An 18,213-nucleotide genomic window follows, 5' to 3' on the forward strand; every position below is an offset into this window, starting at 1 on the left:
AAATGTAAGCTTTTCACAATAGATACTATGGCTTTTCAGGTACCTGAGAGGGCGCATGAAGTATGACGATCTCAATTATATTGTTCAGGAGATTAACCAGATTATTGCAAAAAAATATAGCATAGTCACGCAACAGCTGAAGACACTAAAGAGATCTGAGCAAGAGCTCTGGAGGAAGTATAAATTAGAAGAAGTGAATGAAGTTAAAGGTGAGAAAATGTGCTCAAGGGTAGTCTTGCATCTTAGTATACTTAAAAACTCACAGTTTGCATTTCAGAATGATTGCTTATTCAATAGTACATTGGGTTGTATGTGTAAAATGGAGGATGTGCTTTGTGCTTGAAATTTCGGAGAATATTCTCAGGTTTGCATGAATAAAATGACTCTGAGAATGTACTGCACCCGAGAATGCTGTCATGTTGAGTAAAAGAGTGAGGGAAGTTGCTCAACACAAAGAACATTCTCCAATTTCATATGAATAAAACTAGAGAAGTTTCTCACAAGTGGAGAACTTTCTCAATTTTTGAAGCGAGCTCTGTAGCGTACTGCAAGTCTAGTTAGTTCTGTCGATGTTAAGTTTTACCAAGTTCTTTTTAGTAAAAAGGTAGAATTTATGCAGCTTGCAAGTAAAACAAAAAATTATAATTAGCCCGAAGAAATAGTGACGAGAGAAACTGTAGAAGTTTATACAGGTTTTAGAATAAAAACATTGACTGGCAAATCACTTCCTTCCTGAAAATTGTGAAAGAAGAGAGGGCAATCTTTCAAACTGTGTGAAAATGAAAACATTTTTGTGCTATTTAGTAAACCCATGTTTTCAGACTGCTGTAGAAGACATAGGTATACACCAGACAACTGTATCACTGATATTTTCAGATGTCCATGTCACCCAAAAAGCGCCGTTGTGGTACAATTTCCCAGAAAAAGTAAAATTTTAGTGGCAGTCAAGGCTTTAAGTTTCAGTGTGTGGTGGGGGCCCTTGATTGCATGTAGATACAAATCATGAAACCTGCTGTATCACCATAAAAATGAAGCATGGGCAGTTTCTGCTGTATGTTAGGAGTGCATTTGTAAGTAGCTACATAACAAAATTATATTGTCATAAGTTTTGGAAATTTTAGTAAGAAGCCTTATCAGTAATTAATTCCAGGTGAAGTCCATCTCAGGAATTCAGTATATCGCACAATAAAAATATTGCTGCAATACTGAGGTACCACTTCCTGTATTTCTTTTGCTCTTTCTCCCAAAACTGGTTGTCCTGTTTAGGGGGGCATTTTTGAGAAAATTAATTGCACATGTAAACTAGTGTAACTTTTACTGCTTGAGAGATAATTGAACCAAATCTTACACATGTTGAGTTTATGTTGTTAGCTTCCATCTGGATTTTTTCCTTTCAATTTTTTTTGTTTTTTCATCTGATAATTTGATCAGGACATTGCCAGATACTTTCAGAACACATACTATCATACGAAGAACATTTTTCAAATGTTAATGTACTTATCACTTTCAAAATGTGGTAGGTTGTTCTTAGTAGTTAGATAAACAAATTTGTATACCAGCTTTTTAATATCAGACTTAACTCAGCAATTTCTATTTCACAAAAAATTAAATAAATTCGATCGTAATGAGCTTCGAAAATGTTTGTACCACAGTAAGTTGTGTTATAGTATTTACAAAGTCTGAAGCACATTTCACCTTTTTATCTGCGGTGGGTGAGCAGGAAATATTTCTTACACACTGAAAAATGAAAGCTGCAGGAAATGCAGTAAAAAGATTTTATTAGCATTTATGCCAGAAACAAATACAGGATGTTAATGTCTGCCATAACCGTACATCTGGTGTTTTTCTTTTAGTTTGATCATTCTGGCTTGCCCTTTTGGCAATATTCAGTGACATCTCAGAACCAGTATCACACACATCATCAATATTCTTCTATAGATTTTCAGTGAAACAACCTGTGTCAAATCCTAGTCTCATAAGTGTCCTTATTCTTCCAGTTTTACCATTATTGAACACCAGACGAGCATCACTTGAGGAAATTGTAACAGTAGTGGAAGAGCAAAATGTTGCCTTGGGGCATCTCTTCTATGAGAGGATATTAAAGCTTTTGTTTGGGTTTTGCTTTCTACCATGTGTAAATTTTTTTTCAATAAATTGTAATTAATCACATCGTAAGTAGACTTGCAGCCTTCTACACTCCAGAATGTAGTGCGGGACAATACGTTGAGAATGTGGGTTTCGCGGGAGGCATGCCAGAGATAAACCCCTGCATTCGCGCTATCCTCTGTCCCCTCGGTGGCTCAGATGGATAGAGCGTCTGCCATGTAAGCAGGAGGTCCCGGGTTCGAGTCCCCGTTGATGTATGTCAATGCCTGTAAGCAGCTAAGGGTGTTCATTTCATTGTAATTTCATTGTAACGGAGCTGCTTGGTCACCGATGGTATCTTCTCTGATGGCAGGAAATAATAAAATATCACAAACAAGGACAGAGTCATCTACGAAAAGGGACGTGGCACTGCACAATGTTTGAAACAAGATGGCTTGTAAATTCATTTGAAGCAAAAATTAAACTCTGAAAATTGGAGATAATATTTCTAACATGCTACACAACTATTTGGTGGTGGTGATTATTGAACTTTTCTTACATCACCCCTCCCCCTCCCCTCTTAAGAACATGTTCTCACAGTATAAGTTTATTTTTTTTATTGTGTTAGAAATAAATATGCGGATCAGCAAAATTAATAACTGGTTAATTTGTTGCTACACACACAACACAAATCGAAACATAATGCGCCTCTTCCAGAACACATTGACACCAGTTCCATACGCATACATTGAATAATTTGCCTCTTAAGGGTGAGCTGAGTGAAATGTAACATTACACGTGTGTCCTGTCTTGGATGTGGCACACGGCATACACAAAGAACTTCTCAAGGAGGGGCAGCAGTGAGAAAGAAGTCCCTCGTCAGAGAGTATGTTTCCGATGTTTTATTCATATGTAATTGAGAACTTTCTCAGAGAACATTCTTTTGCTCTGAAAATGTTCTCTGGAGAATATTCTCTTTTTTATTCATTTGACACACTGACTCACCAGGATTGTCCGAGGATTACGTAACAAAACAGCAGCAGTCAGTATTTTCTATGACCAAGTCATTAGACTGTGTGAATCACATTATGTTAAGAAAGCTAATTTGTTACAGAATTGATAGTTTATTTAAGAGTACACAGGACGTACATAATAAAAGTAATGCAGAAACTTAAATTATGAAATACATCACTAGATCTTGCTGCTTCTGTTGTGTTTTCGACCACAATTTCTGCCTTGGAGACTCACTGTCTATCCCTCTGTTGTAAGATTGCTGCTGTATTATGGCCTGACTTAATTCCAAATTGCTTCAGAACTTCATAAGCTTTATTCTGCCTGCACTTAAATCATTGAAGGTGATCACAGCGTCATTGACCCCCATCTTCAGTGTTTTCAAGCCAACAAATACATTTTTGGGCACTGTGGTCCATACAGCATTGTTGAAAGACTCATTTACATTTTGAGTTTTTCCTTTGAGGCATTTCTTCCGAAGATCTGGATATGCTAGATGTCTATATACTGGCTTTATTACTGCTCCAACAGATTCAGGGATGGTGTTTTTATGGTGTTCTCAACATTTGATATCTTGGGGAAAAATGTTGCCCACTCTGCTTTCCTCATTCCTTCCAGGTTGTTGGTATTCTTTCTAATGCAGTTTTATGTCATTATAGGGCCTGCTACTAATTATTGATCTGAATGAACTGGAATCACCATCACCAATGAATTTAGCAAGCTACCTTCTGTTGTTAGAGAGAGTGCTGAGAGATCTTCACAGCTGAGGCACTTTCCACCAAGGTTTTGACACCTATTAGGTGTCTCTTCATCAGAATGAACAGTTGCTAAATCCTAATAAATAATACACAGAAATCACGTATGGTAAAAAACACATTAACCAAGATGACAATTTTCATTACTTTCTTCTTATGTCTTTGCATTTTTATACAGCCTCAATCTAGTATATGGTTGCTGAATAACAGCCGTGTTCAAAACTGTAATGTCATATGCAGTAACTCATCTTAAAGAAAGTCCTCATTGCACAAAAGTGTATGCTGAGAATATGAGAGATGCTGGCCCTGATTCATCTTGCCGGCAACTGTTCAAGAAGATAGGTGTTTTAAGAATACATAATTTCTCTCAGGATGTAAATAATACATTAGAGTTTAGAAACGATTACAGTACTAGGGAAAAAAATGACTGTCATTACTCTTCATTTAAAACAACGTAACCTCAGAAATCAGTGAATATTACACAACCAAACCTTTTGAGTACTTTCCCAATGGTATTAAAATGCTTGACGGACAGCAAAGCTAAATTTGAGTTAGCTTAAAAAAATTCTTTCTCAGAAACTCCTATTGCATAGAAATGTTTTTATTTAATAGCTTCATTAATGCATACTTACTTCAGTTATTAAACTAAATTTTGTTGTGTGTTATGTGAAATCATGTGCACATGGTCAGCATGTAGCAACATTTAAATAGAAATTATGTTAATATTCTGTAAATTGACCCATGAAACTAAGGTCTTTGAAGTTTGTATATTGTGATTGTTTACATTATGATATAAAACTTACGTAACAACTTTTCTTACAGGGTCATATTTTATTACTGATGATGACTTGAAAAAGAACATTGCTCAAAACAAACTGATTTACGTGACAAAGTATGCAATACCTCTCCTTAGACGTGTTAAGAAGGTATCTGAGGTTCGTTTGAAGGGAGTAACTTACTATACATTTTAATTTGTCTGGAAGTTGTGTGTTTATACATGATCAAAAATAACATTTTGTTAATATTTGGACTTAATTTTATTTATCACCATTTGTCAAAGGATCTAAAAAAAAAAGAACTAAATTGTCAAGCAATAAATGTCTGTCAAAAGTTGACAATAATTACAATGGAGAGTATTTTCAGTGCAGTCTTGAATTGTGTTTTGTTGCTTATTGATAATATTAAGCACGAAACAAAAAGATGACTTGTTTGTAATTTGGCATTCTGAAGAGTTTTCAGTGTCAGACTTTTAACATCTTGTTTTACTATATCACTCACTGGGTTCAAAAATTTAGGCAAATACCAATATACTGACATAAACTTGTGTTTTCATAGAGTAGAAAGAGTAAAAAAAAAAAAAGACTATTTCCTTCGTTTGTTTCTACATTTTGAAGCAATGGTCACTATGCTCATGAAATTTAACCTTCCTTATTGTTCCTTAAGACAATTTACTTGGAAACTACGTAAGGTAACACATGAAAAATATAATTATTTAACTGGCCTAAACATTAGGCGATAGCCTTCACCCTGGAATGACACACCTAGTAATTTCTTTGGTATCATTACACTGACCATAAAACTTAAGTCCTCTGTTTAAAAGTAAATTAACATTTAGATAGCTTCTTCTTCAAGTAGTTCATGATCACAACTATGATGTGGTGTACAAACAAAGAATTCCAAAAGGTTCAGCAAAGGGCCACGAGAAAATGGATTACGATAGCGGCCCCTCTTGTCTCGTAGGTAAGAGTACCGTTTGTAGTTGAACATTTCATTTGTTGTTAGGTTCATGCAGGCATGAAGTACCTGAAAACAATGAAGAGTGTTAGGATACATCGATCATATATTCAGTATTCCACAAAGTATTAACACCAGCACTACTTAACTTCAGCATACTCACAGAAGTACAGGTCAGAATCCATCCTAGGCCACAAAATACAAGGGCTTCAACCAATCCCAAGGCATATAAAATACCAAAACCTTCAACAGCAATGCAATAGCAAGCAAAGTATATTGTAAATGAGCAGTTGATAGCAATGCTCATAACAAACAAGAAGAACCACATTCTGAAAAAAACAAAAAAGGGGACAATTAATATTAGCTTTTTCAAAATGACATTTCAAGACATGTTATTTTACAATTAACTTTTGACACATTTAACTTCAATTTCGTTTCTTAAAAATGAAGGGAAGTTGAACTTTACCTTCTGTGAATCACATAACTTTCACAGGTGGGGATAGTGAGAAAATTCAGCTTCAAACCAAGAGTGCTCCCTCATTTAAAAGGTTAATAAGATAGCTGGCACCTAAATGTTGCAGTATTATAAGTTGACTGATGCCCATAATATGATTATTAGCTCTCACAAGAATTAAACATCTATATTTTAAATAATTTAGAAGCAAGGATAAGAACTCACCAAACAGTGGAGGAGTAGAGACACAGAACCAAGACATTCGCTAGCTTTCAGGCTACACCTGTACAGCTAAATATGCTGTGACGAGACTGCAATTCTTTGGCTTGACTGGGTTGGGTGGCATGAAAAAGAACTTGGCAGTACAAGTCCACTTAACAATAAGACACTGCACCCCTTCAGGCCTAGATGCAAGCCCTGCTGCTTTGATTGGGAAAATTATCATAAAGCTGTTGTAGCCTCTCCTAAGGCAAGCTGCCCCAACTGTTGTAACTGGTCATTGATAAACTGGTTACTGGCACTGGGAAGAAGTTTGTTTGAGCTTGTCCTACACGTGTTCTGTTACGCCAAATGTGCAGATTTTGCTGGCCACAGGAGTACCTAAACATCATACACAGTCAGTTCGCCCCAGTGTGTTGTTCTCCGTGATTAGTGTTCATCAGAATTGCCCAGTTAAATGTGATAGAACAGCTTTTATTTTTTTATATGCGTAAATGATCTGGTGGATGCACAAGGTAAACAGCAATCTGCAGCTGTCTGCTGATGGGCTGAAGTCTCATCAGGTGATTTGAAATTTTTAAGTCATCAAAATAATTTTGATCATTATTTTTGTTCAATTAATTGGTTTAGATGTGACTTTTTTATTTATTTCTAATCCTTTCTCAGGTGATTTTAATCAATGTTTTAACTTTGTTTTCCTCTCACTTTTCTTCCTTTCAGTCTTTCCATTTGGAATTTATGTGCATTATTTTTATCTACCTGTCATAATATTTATATATCTAAAAACAAAGGTGATGTGACTTACCAAACGAAAGTGCTGGCAGGTCGATAGACACACAAACAAACACACACACACACAAAATTCAAGCTTTCGCAACAAACTGTTGCCTCATCAGGAAAGAGGGAAGGAGAGGGAAAGACGAAAAAATGTGGGTTTTAAGGGAGAGGGTAAGGAGTCATTCCAATCCCGGGAGCGGAAAGACTTACCTTAGGGGGAAAAAAGGACGGGTATACACTCGCGCACACACACACATATCCATCCACACATATACAGACACAAGCAGACATATTTAAAGACCTAAATATGTCTGCTTGTGTCTGTATATGTGTGGATGGATGTGTGTGTGTGTGCGAGTGTATACCCGTCCTTTTTTCCCCCTAAGGTAAGTCTTTCCGCTCCCGGGATTGGAATGACTCCTTACCCTCTCCCTTAAAACCCACATCCTTTCGTCTTTCCCTCTCCTTCCCTCTTTCCTGATGAGGCAACAGTTTGTTGCGAAAGCTTGAATTTTGTGTGTATGTTTGTGTTTGTTTGTGTGTCTATCGACTTGCCAGGGCTTTCGTTTGGTAAGTCACATCATCTTTGTTTTTAGATATATTTTTCCCACGTGGAATGTTTCCCTCTATTATATTAATGTCATAATATTTAAATATTTGAAAATGCTGATACATCTGTTCAAAACAAAAGATGAAATAATCTATTTATATTGACTGTGCAGTGGTGTCGAAAATGAATTTTTCGGTTGTTGACTGTTAAACTAACATTTAAAACATAAATTCTTGTTGCACTATCGACAAAACAATGCAGATGTAGATTTACAAGAAAGAAGTAAAATGAAATTCAAGCCAACGTAGGCAAAATTATAATATGATGAAGTGGAGGAAATTAAATCGAAGTTAATATGGATTAACAATTAAAATCATATTAACAAAATCCTAAAAGAAAGGAAGAAAAAAATTGAGAGCAAATCAAAAAGTTAAAATGACATGAATATGGATTAGAAATAATAAAAACTACATTTAAACCAATTAATTGAATAAAAATACTAATCAAAATCATTCCGATAAAGATAAAGCATCTGAGGGGATTTGAATCCACAACCTTCTGCATGTGGGGAATGCTATGGGGACCCACCAGAGTGAATGGCTGCAGGGTGTGATACCAACACAATCGCGATGATTACTTCAAAAAGTCAATAACACCACTGGGGACCTCTTCTTGTCGGGTGATGAATGGCAGCTAGCTCTAAATGCAGAAAAGTTTAATTTAACGCAGACGAATAGGAAAAACAAACTCACAGTGTTCGAACACAGCATTAGATTAAATATCTACATGTAACAGTGCAAAGTAATATTGAAATGAAACAAGCATGTGAGGATTGCAATATGGAAAGCGAACTGTCGACTTCACTTTACTGGGAGACTTTTAGGTTAAGTGTGATTCATCTGTAAAGAAAATCACATATAGGACAGAGGTGCGACCTGTTCTCGAGTACCGCTTCAGTATTTAGGATCCGCACCAGGTCGGATTAAAGGAACACATCGAAGCCATTCAGAGGCAGGCTGCTATATTTGTTACCGGTAGGTTCAGACAACATGCAAGTATTACATAGATGCTTCGAAAACTCACGTGGTAATCCCTGGAAGAACACTGTTAAGTAAACTTACAGAACCGGCATTTGAAGCTGACTGCAGAATGTTTCTACTGTCACCATTGTGTGTTTAGTGTAAGGACCATGAAGATAAGAGAAAATAGGGCTCCTACGGAAACATCCACACAGTTTTTTCTTCACTCTATTTTGAAGTGAAACAAGAAAGGTAAAGACTAGTAGATGGTACAGGGTACTCTCCATCATGCACTGTACAATGGCTTGCAGAGTATGGCTGTACATGTGAACATACCAATGTCATCTGTGGACAAGCACTGTCCTGTCAGAAAATAACGTGATACTGTCGCATGAGGAGCAACACTTCAGGATGCAGGATGTCCTTTTGTGCCGTCAGAGTTCACTCCACCATTACCAGTCCACCCCCTGAGGTCAAAACAGACTGCTTCCCATACCATTGTGCTAGAAGTACTACTGCTGTGCCTCTCCAAAACATCAGAAGAATGGGAACTCTCCCTGTGTTGAAGCTGTACCACCAACAATATTCATCCAGGATAGTGCACAAGTGTGATTCTTTGCTGAACACAATGTGATGCCATTCATAGGAGTCCATACTTCCTGGTCATGGCACCACCCCAAATGCAGCCATTTCTGTTGTATTAACAGTAGCCTAAGCAAGAGACTGAAATTCACTAGTCAAGTGGTCACTAGTCTCCAAACCATGGTGCAGAATGACAAAGAATGTTACGGGGATTCCATTACGTTTTATCCATTGGCAGATGCAGATGTGAAGGGGTTGATGCTTGGTGCACGATATGGTGGTCCTCCCTTGTGGTCGTCAGACATGGTTGAGCAGAACCTCGACAACAAGTATGCCTGCCTTCACATTCCCATGCAGCCCGTCATCGGGCTACTGTCATATCTGAATGCCTCACAAATTTAGATATTGTACAATTTGATCAGACGGTCAAATGGAGACCCACAATAGGGCTCATTCAAACCCTGTAGGTACTGAGAATACTATCTCTCATGAGTTTGTGGAGCTCCGTGTTGTTCACAGTGATCACTGTTGATACTGGTCACACCCTTTATATACTGTAACAGGTATGGTAATAATGCACTGTGGTGATCATTTCACCTGTGACACAAATTGCAAATCGAAAGATTTAGAAACTCGCCGATGGTGTGTATGAGAATGAAGTAACGTGGGCAATCGACCATTTCTTCTGAATGCTTCAGCTTTTTTTGTCAGGTTGTGTACAATATAAATTTTATAATTCAACACTTAGGTGGTTGTTGTTGTTGTTGTTGTTGTTGTTGTTGTTGTTGTTGGTGGTGGTGGTGGTGGTGGTCTTGGTCTTCAGTCCAGAGACTGGTTTGATGCAGCTCTCCATGCTACTCTATCCCTGTGCAGGCATCTTCATCTCCCAGTACCTACTGGAACCTACATCCTTCTGAATCTGTTTAGTATATTCATCTCCCTCTACGATTTTTACCCTCCATGCTGCCCTCCAATACTAAATTTGTGATCCCTTGATGCCTCAGAATATGCCCTACCATCCCATCCCATCCCATCCCTTCTTCTAGTCACGTTGTGCCACAAATTTCCTCTTCTCTCCCATTCTATTCAATACCTCCTCATTAGTTATGTGATCTACCAAGCTTCTATTCTCTTTTTCTCTAAACTATTTATCGTCCAAGTTTCACTTCCATACATGGCTACAATCCATACAAATACTTTCAGAAATGACTTCCTGACACTTAAATCTATACTCGATGTTAACAAATTTCTCTTATTCAGAAACGCTTTCTTTGCCATTGCCAGTCTACATTTTATATCCTCTCGACTTCGACCATCATCAGTTATTTTGCTCCCCAAATAGCAAAACTCCTTTACTACTTTAAGTGTCTCATTTCCTAATCTAATTCCCTCAGCATCACCTGATTTAATTTGACTACTTTCCATTATCCTCGTTTTGCTTTTGTTGATGTTCATCTTATATCCTTCTTTCAAGACACTGTCCATTCCGATCAGCTGCTCTTCCAAGTCCTTTGCTGTCTCTGACATAATTACAATGTCATCGGTGAATCTCAAAGTTTTTATTTATTTCTATGGATTTTAATTCCTACTCCGAATTTTTCTTTTGTTTTCTTTACTGCTTGCTCAATATACAGATTGAATAACATAACCCTGTCTCACTCCCTCCCTGACCACTGCTTCTCTTTCATGCCCCTCAACTCTTATAACTGCCATCTGGTTTCTGTACAAATTGTAAATAGCCTTTCGATCCCTGTATTTTACCCCTGCCACCTTCAGAATTTGAAAGAGAGCATTCCAGTCAATACTGTCAAAAGCTTTCACTAAGTCTACAAATGCTGGAAACATAGGTTTGCCTTTCCTTAATCTATCTTCTAAGATAAGTCGTAGGGTCAGTATTGCCTCACGTGTTCCAACATTTCTACGGAATCCAAACTGATCTTCCTCAAGGTCGGCTTCTACCAGTTTTTCCATTCGTCTGTAAAGAATTCGCGTTAGTATTTTGCAGCCATGGCTTATTAAACTGATAGTTCGGTAATTTTCACATCTGTCAACACCTGCTTTCTTTGGGATTGGAATTATTATATACTTCTTGAAGTCTGAGGGTATTTCACCTGTCTCTCACATCTTGTTCACCATATGGTACAGTTTTGTTAGGCCTGGCTGTCAGTAGTTCTAATGGAATGTTGTCTACTCCCGGGGCCTTGTTCTGACTTGGGTCTTTCAGTGCTCTGTCAAACTCTTCACGCGGTATCATATCTCCCATTTCATCTTCATCTACATTCCCTTCCATTTCCATAATATTGTCCTCAATAACATCGCCCTTGTATAGACCCTCTATATACTCCTTACACCTTTCTGCTTCCCCTTCTTTGCTTAGAACTGGGTTTCCAGCTGTCATGCAAGTGATTCTCTTTTCTCCGAAGGTCTCTTTAATTTTCCTGTAGGCAGTATCTGTCTTACCCCTAGTGATATGCACCTCTACACCCTTAAATTTGTCCTCTAGCCATCCCTGCTTAGCCATTTTTATTTCCTGTCGATCTCATTTTTGAGGCGTTTGTATTCCTTTTTGCTTGCTTCATTTACCGCATTTTTGTATTTTCTCCTTTCATCAATTAAATTCAATATTTCTTCTGTTACCCAAGGATTTCTACTAGCCCTCGTCTTTTTACTTACTTGATCCTCTGCTGCCTTCACTATTTCATCTCTCAAAGCTACCCATTCTTCTTCTACTGTATTTCTTTCCCCGATTTTTGTCAATCGTTCCCTAATGTTCTCCCTGAAACACTTTACATAGCAGAAAAAAAGGGAAATGTACGGTCTAATGATACAGGGAACATAAAGCAGTGATCTATAGACTGTTTTACCTTAATCTCATGATACGAATGTGATTTATTTTTACTGTAGTTTCTGAACTCTTGAAACATTGGATAATGACTGTAGACAGTAGTGCTGCCTCTTGGTGTTTCCTGAGAGTGAAGGCACATAAAAATTCATCTTTAGAGGGAGATTCCTTCTTTAAGATACCTAGATAGTTTATCCGAGTCACATCACGACATCATAATACACTGTGACGTTTCAAGTGGCTGATAATGGTTTTTTCTGTAACTTCTAAGTTCAAAAACTGAGACAAACCTAATCACTATTCTCCATTAAATAGTGCCACTTCCATGATATGTTTATGCATATCCATAATTTTTTTAAACAACAAAACTGGATGTTCGTGGCAAATTCAATTTAGTGGCAAAAGTTATCCAAGTCGACTAAGCTCCTTCAGTGCAATAGTGCATTCAAGTAACTGTTAACTACGTTCAAGACACCATGTCTCTTTCGCAGCGATACCTCATTATTTACTTTTTCACTGTGCATTATTTACGGTTCTAAAAAAAGGTAAACGTTAGTTTTCTCTCAAAAGGGAAACAAACAGTCATCCATGTGCTCGTTCTATACCAGATAAGTCATCTAACAGAAATGTAATTTTCTGCAAATTTCCCCTAGAGTAGCAATGCTTCCTTCATTTAATCCATTAAGCATCATTTCTTTTCAGAAGGTTAGTGATTTAGCTTAAATGATTGTTTACTTTTTATGACGTTGTTTACCAGAGTAGTGTTGTTGTTTATGGCGGAAACCCAGTGAGAGCACATGCTCTTCTCCTCTCAACAACAGCAAGGCAGATTGAGCTTAATGAATGTGCAGAATACCATCAAAATTGTCCCATTTGCTTAATGTGGAGAGGTTGGAGTAGTGTAATACTAACAAGTCTTATCTTTCTGCAATCATGGTGAAATTTTATTTTCATCACCAGGATTGAAAATGGCTACCTTAAAGTGTAGTGCCAGAAAAAAATATGTTTTAGCAGCCTTAACTATGGAGGTGGGTTGTATTGGGTGAAACAGGAGAACAACAGAGGATGGTAACTTATTCAGATGAACACTTTTCTAATTCTCCAGTGTTGGACGACTTATTCGTTTTCCTGAGTTTTGCAACCAACAAGCAACGACAGGTTCTCCTGTGGGAAGAACTACTGCCACAGAAAAAATTCATTAGTTTAAAACCAGTTTGCTGAAAATTTACTGAATGAATTTAGCACCTAAAAAGAAACACTTCTTTCTTCCAATAGCCCATTGCTGCCCCTTACAAATAATCACATTAAAAAAATATATATGCTGCTTCAAAAGTACAGAAAACAAAACCATCATGGTGCTTGGTTGAAAATGGATATAATTTCTTCTGCTTCATCAGCCGGCTTACATTAGCACAAATTTGTGGCATTCTTCTGTATTCAGCCTCTTATGTTTTATATTACTGAGATTCAGAAGACTATAGGTAACATACCTTGCATTGACACTGTGTAAGAAAGCCAATTCTGCACTGTTACCTACTAAACATTTTATGTACATACAAATAAATGTGCAACTAGATTGTAGGCTTTCTTAAACAAAACTCAGAATGCCGTAGTTAGTATAGAGGCAACCTCAGAAGCAAAAGTAGTGTTGTGTGGCTCAAGTTAATCAGGTGGAGCTAATGCTGTTAATAAAATTATATTTATGAACAGATGGATGAAGTCTGTAACCTTAGGATGCTGTTTAGAGAATACATTTGTGTACAGGGAGCTGCAATTGTTGTGAAATGCAGATAATCAGTTCCTAGTGTAAAGATTAGTAGACTTTACATCAATAAGTGTAATTAAATAAATGCAAGAAAACTGATATTGTTTGCCAATATGATTGGTGATCAGTCACTGAAACCATCTAAAATTTGATACAACTGTTTCTGATACGAGGCCTAAGCATTTGGCTTATAAAAGAGTTATCCCTTTCCTCTATTACATTTAATACAGGGTGGTCCCGAATTCATGGTACAAACTTTAATGGTAGGTGCAGGACATTGTAACAAGGATATATTGTATAGGAATGTATAGTCCCAGGTGACGCGGTGAGGCGTAAACAGGGGAAATAACGGCCGAAAGGAAAACGAAAGATTTTATTGAAATCGTTGTTGACAAGTGTCATGTTTACAGTAAGTGTTCAAAATTGCGTCCACCATGAGCGATACATGCTTGACAGCGTCGGTGCAGCGATTGGCGTACACGTTCAAAGATGCCTGGTATTTCACGCACACCTGCAGCAGCTACAGATATGCGAGCAACGAGATCCTCATCTGAGTCAACTGGAGTCTCATAAACAAGGCTCTTAAGATGTCCCCATAAAAAGTAATCGAGGCAAGAGAAATCAGGAGATCGGGCTGGCCAAGGGACTGGTCCACCACGCCCAATCCATCTAGCACCAAACGTGGCATTCAGGTAATTCCGTACAGCAGTGCTGAAGTGTGCTGGCGCTCCATCGTGCTGAAACCACATGCGGTTACGAATGGCGAGCGGAACATCTTGCAGCAGTTCTGGTAACACTTCTTGCAGAAAAATAAGATAGCTTTCGCCACAGAGTCGCGTGGGTAGTAAGTATGGCCCAATCAAAAAGTCGTTCACAATACCAGCCCACACATTAATACCGAAACGTTGTTGATACGCATGTGGACGCGTTGCATGTGGATTATCTGTTGCCCACACATGGGAATTGTGCGCATTAAAGACACCCTCGCGTGAAAATGTCGCTTCATCTGTAAATAGCACATGACCTACGAAATCCGGCTGCAACGCACATTGCTGCAACAACCACTGGCAGAAGTTCACGCGAAGAGGATAATCTGCCGGATTCAATGCTTGTACTTTTTGAAAATGGAAGGGGTGTAAGCGATTTTCATTTAACACTCTGCATACAGTCTGATGACTCACATGTACGTCACGCGCAACAGTTCTTGTGCTTGACTCGGGGCCGGCCGAAGTGGCCGTGCGGTTAAAGGCGCTGCAGTCTGGAACCGCAAGACCGCTACGGTCGCAGGTTCGAATCCTGCCTCGGGCATGGATGTTTGTGATGTCCTTAGGTTAGTTAGGTTTAACTAGTTCTAAGTTCTAGGGGACTAATGACCTCAGCAGTTGAGTCCCATAGTGCTCAGAGCCATTTGAACCATTTTTTTGCTTGACTCGGGTCTATCAGCCACTATGTTCAAGATGCGTTCTTCCAGTCGTGGAGTGCGTACAGCTCTTAATCGACCAGCGTCATGTCTGTTGACGTCGAACGTACCTGTTTCACAAAGTTGACGATGTAACCGTTGAAAAATTCTATGATCCGGCATTCGTCGATTAGGATACTCCGCGCGATACATTCGTAACGCAGCTCTGGCGTTACCATTTGCACGGCCGTACATGTAATGCATGTCTGCTTTTTCTGCATACGTAAAGTCACCCATCGTCTACGGCAGCACAATTGTGAATGGCGCTTGTCCCTACTGCGATACATCATGTTCATCTACTGCCCTCTACCGGCAGTGACACCAACCGATCACTCCATTTCTCTTTCCCCTGTTTACACCTCACCGCGTCACCTGCGACTATACATTCCTATACAATAAATCCTTGTTACAATGTCCTGTACCTACCATTAAAGTTTGTACCATGAATTCGGGACCACCCTGTATAGAGAACACTATTCATTAGATGACATCACCATTACAGCTAAATGCTGGGAATATTTTATATGGTGTGTGGTGTTGCAAAAATTCTGTAGCTACAGGGTTACACAGCAAATATGCTATAGTGGGACTATCTGGAAAATCCATTCAGCTTTGCACCAAGGTGTGAAATTTTATTCTCAAAACAAGTCCCTCTGTGCAGAAGATATTTAACTCTCACCTGCTTTGGATGTACAAAGCATAGCATTGTCTCTTATGGATCAGAGCGTAGTTTGGAGGCTCAACCACACAACCTTCAAAGGAAAAAATAACTCAAAGAAAGTCTATTTCATGTAACAGCCAGAACAGGTTTGTAGGTACTACAATACACAGAGCATTTGTGACTACAAAAGCAATGAAGGTCAGCCCATATTTACATTTGACAGCACACAAAATTGTATTGGAAAATAACAACCAGAGTCAAAGTACGGTACAGGACTGAAATGGAGAGGTGTAGCCTGTAATTTTTTCAGATTACGTTGCAGACATAAGGAAGAACAACAGTTACTTCAAATATTATGCAGAAATGGTCCTGTCTGTATTCTAGTCCTATTCCAAGCTTTTTTGAGAATAAGATACATTATTATTAATATAAATATAATAGAGGGAAACATTCCACGTGGGAAAAATATATACCTAAAAACAAAGATGATGTGACTTACCAAACGAAAGCGCTGGCAGGTCGATAGACACACAAACATACACACAAAATTCTAGCTTTCGCAACCCACGGTTGCTTCGTCAGGAAAGAGGGAAGGAGAGGGAAAGATGAAAGGATGTGGGTTTTAAGGGAGAGGGTAAGGAGTCATTCCAATCCCGGGAGCGGAAAGACTTACCTTAGGGGAAAAAAAGGACGGGTATAGACTCACACACACACACACACACACACACATATCCATCCACACATATACAGACACAAGCAGACATATTTAAAGACAAAGAGTTTGGGCAGAGATGTCAGTCGGGGCAGAAGTGCAGAGGCAAAGATGTTGTTGAATGATAGGTGAGGTATGAGTGGCGGCAACTTGAAATTAGCGGAGATTGAGGCCTGGTGGATAACGGGAAGAGAGGATATATTGAAGAGCAAGTTCCCATATCCGGAGTTTGGATAGGTTGGTGTTAGTGGGAAGTATCCAGATAACCCGGACGGTATAACACTGTGCCAAGATGTGCTGGCCGTGCACCAAGGCATGTTTAGCCACAGGGTGATCCTCATTACCAACAAACACTGTCTGCCTGTGTCCATTCATGCGAATGGACAGTTTGTTGCTGGTCATTCCCACATAGAATGTGTCACATTGTAGGCAGGTCAGTTGGTAGATCACGTGGGTGCTTTCACACGTGGCTCTGCCTTTGATCGTGTACACCTTCCGGGTTACAGGACTGGAGTAGGTGGTGGTGGGAGTGTGCATGGGACAGGTTTTACACCGGGGGCAGTTACAAGGGTAGGAGCCAGAGGGTAGGGAAGGTGGTTTGGGGATTTCATAGGGATGAACTAACAGGTTACGAAGGTTAGGTGGACGGCGGAAAGACACTCTTGGTGGAGTGGGGAGGATTTCATGAAGGATGGATCTCATTTCAGGGCAGGATTTGAGGAAGTCGTATCCCTGCTGGAGAGCCACATTCAGAATCTGATCCAGTCCCGGAAAGTATCCTGTCACAAGTGGGGCACTTTTGTGGTTCTTCTGTGGGAGGTTCTGGGTTTGAGAGGATGAGGAAGTGGCTCTGGTTATTTGCTTCTGTACCAGGTCGGGAGGGTAGTTGCGGGATGCGAAAGCTGTTGTCAGGTTGTTGGTGTAATGCTTCAGGGATTCCGGACTGGAGCAGATTCGTTTGCCACGAAGACCTAGGCTGTAGGGAAGGGACCGTTTGATGCGGAATGGGTGGCAGCTGTCGTAATGGAGGTACTGTTGCTTGTTGGTGGGTTTGATGTGGACGGACGTGTGAAGCTGGCCATTGGACAGGTGGAGGTCAACATCAAGGAAAGTGGCATGGGATTTGGAGTAGGACCAGGTGAATCTGATGGAACCAAAGGAGTTGAGGTTGGAGAGGAAATTCTGGAGTTCTTCTTCACTGTGAGTCCAGATCATGAAGATGTCATCAATAAATCTGTACCAAACTTTGGGTTGGCAGGCCTGGGTAACCAAGAAGGCTTCCTCTAAGCGACCCATGAATAGGTTGGCATATGAAGGGGCCATCCTGGTACCCATGGCTGTTCCCTTTAATTGTTGGTATGTCTGGTCTTCAAAAGTGAAGAAGTTGTGGGTCAGGATGAAGCTGGCTAAGGTAATGAGGAAAGAGGTTTTAGGTAGGGTGGCAGGTGATCGGCGTGAAAGGAAGTGCTCCATTGCAGCGAGGCCCTGGACGTGCGGGATATTTGTGTATAAGGAAGTGGCATCAATGGTTACAAGGATGGTTTCTGGGGGTAACGGATTGGGTAAGGATTCCAGGCGTTTGAGAAAG

The 18,213-nt window shown here is 39.3% G+C and overlaps 2 protein-coding genes across 2 annotated transcripts in view; one reads left to right on the forward strand and one right to left on the reverse strand.

Moving 5' to 3' along the window:
• The window catches only part of LOC126236449 (spindle and kinetochore-associated protein 1-like), a 121,822-nt gene extending 116,941 nt beyond the window's left edge, over window positions 1-4,881 (forward strand). The window contains exons 5-6 of the mRNA XM_049945768.1: window positions 40-209; window positions 4,674-4,881. Coding sequence (XP_049801725.1) covers window positions 40-209; window positions 4,674-4,822 — 319 coding nt within the window. The 3' untranslated portion in view covers window positions 4,823-4,881. The remainder of the gene's footprint in view (window positions 1-39; window positions 210-4,673) is intronic.
• A 23-nt stretch (window positions 4,882-4,904) lies between these two features.
• LOC126236448 (uncharacterized) overlaps window positions 4,905-18,213 on the reverse strand; it is a 70,239-nt gene continuing 56,930 nt past the window's right edge. The window contains exons 9-10 of the mRNA XM_049945767.1: window positions 5,749-5,914; window positions 4,905-5,654 (exon numbers count right to left, since the gene is read on the reverse strand). Of these exons, the coding sequence (XP_049801724.1) occupies window positions 5,463-5,654; window positions 5,749-5,914 (358 nt within the window). The 3' untranslated portion in view covers window positions 4,905-5,462. The remainder of the gene's footprint in view (window positions 5,655-5,748; window positions 5,915-18,213) is intronic.

This window comes from Schistocerca nitens, chromosome 2, assembly GCF_023898315.1.
Source record: "Schistocerca nitens isolate TAMUIC-IGC-003100 chromosome 2, iqSchNite1.1, whole genome shotgun sequence".
Taxonomy (NCBI): Eukaryota; Metazoa; Arthropoda; class Insecta; order Orthoptera; family Acrididae; genus Schistocerca; species Schistocerca nitens.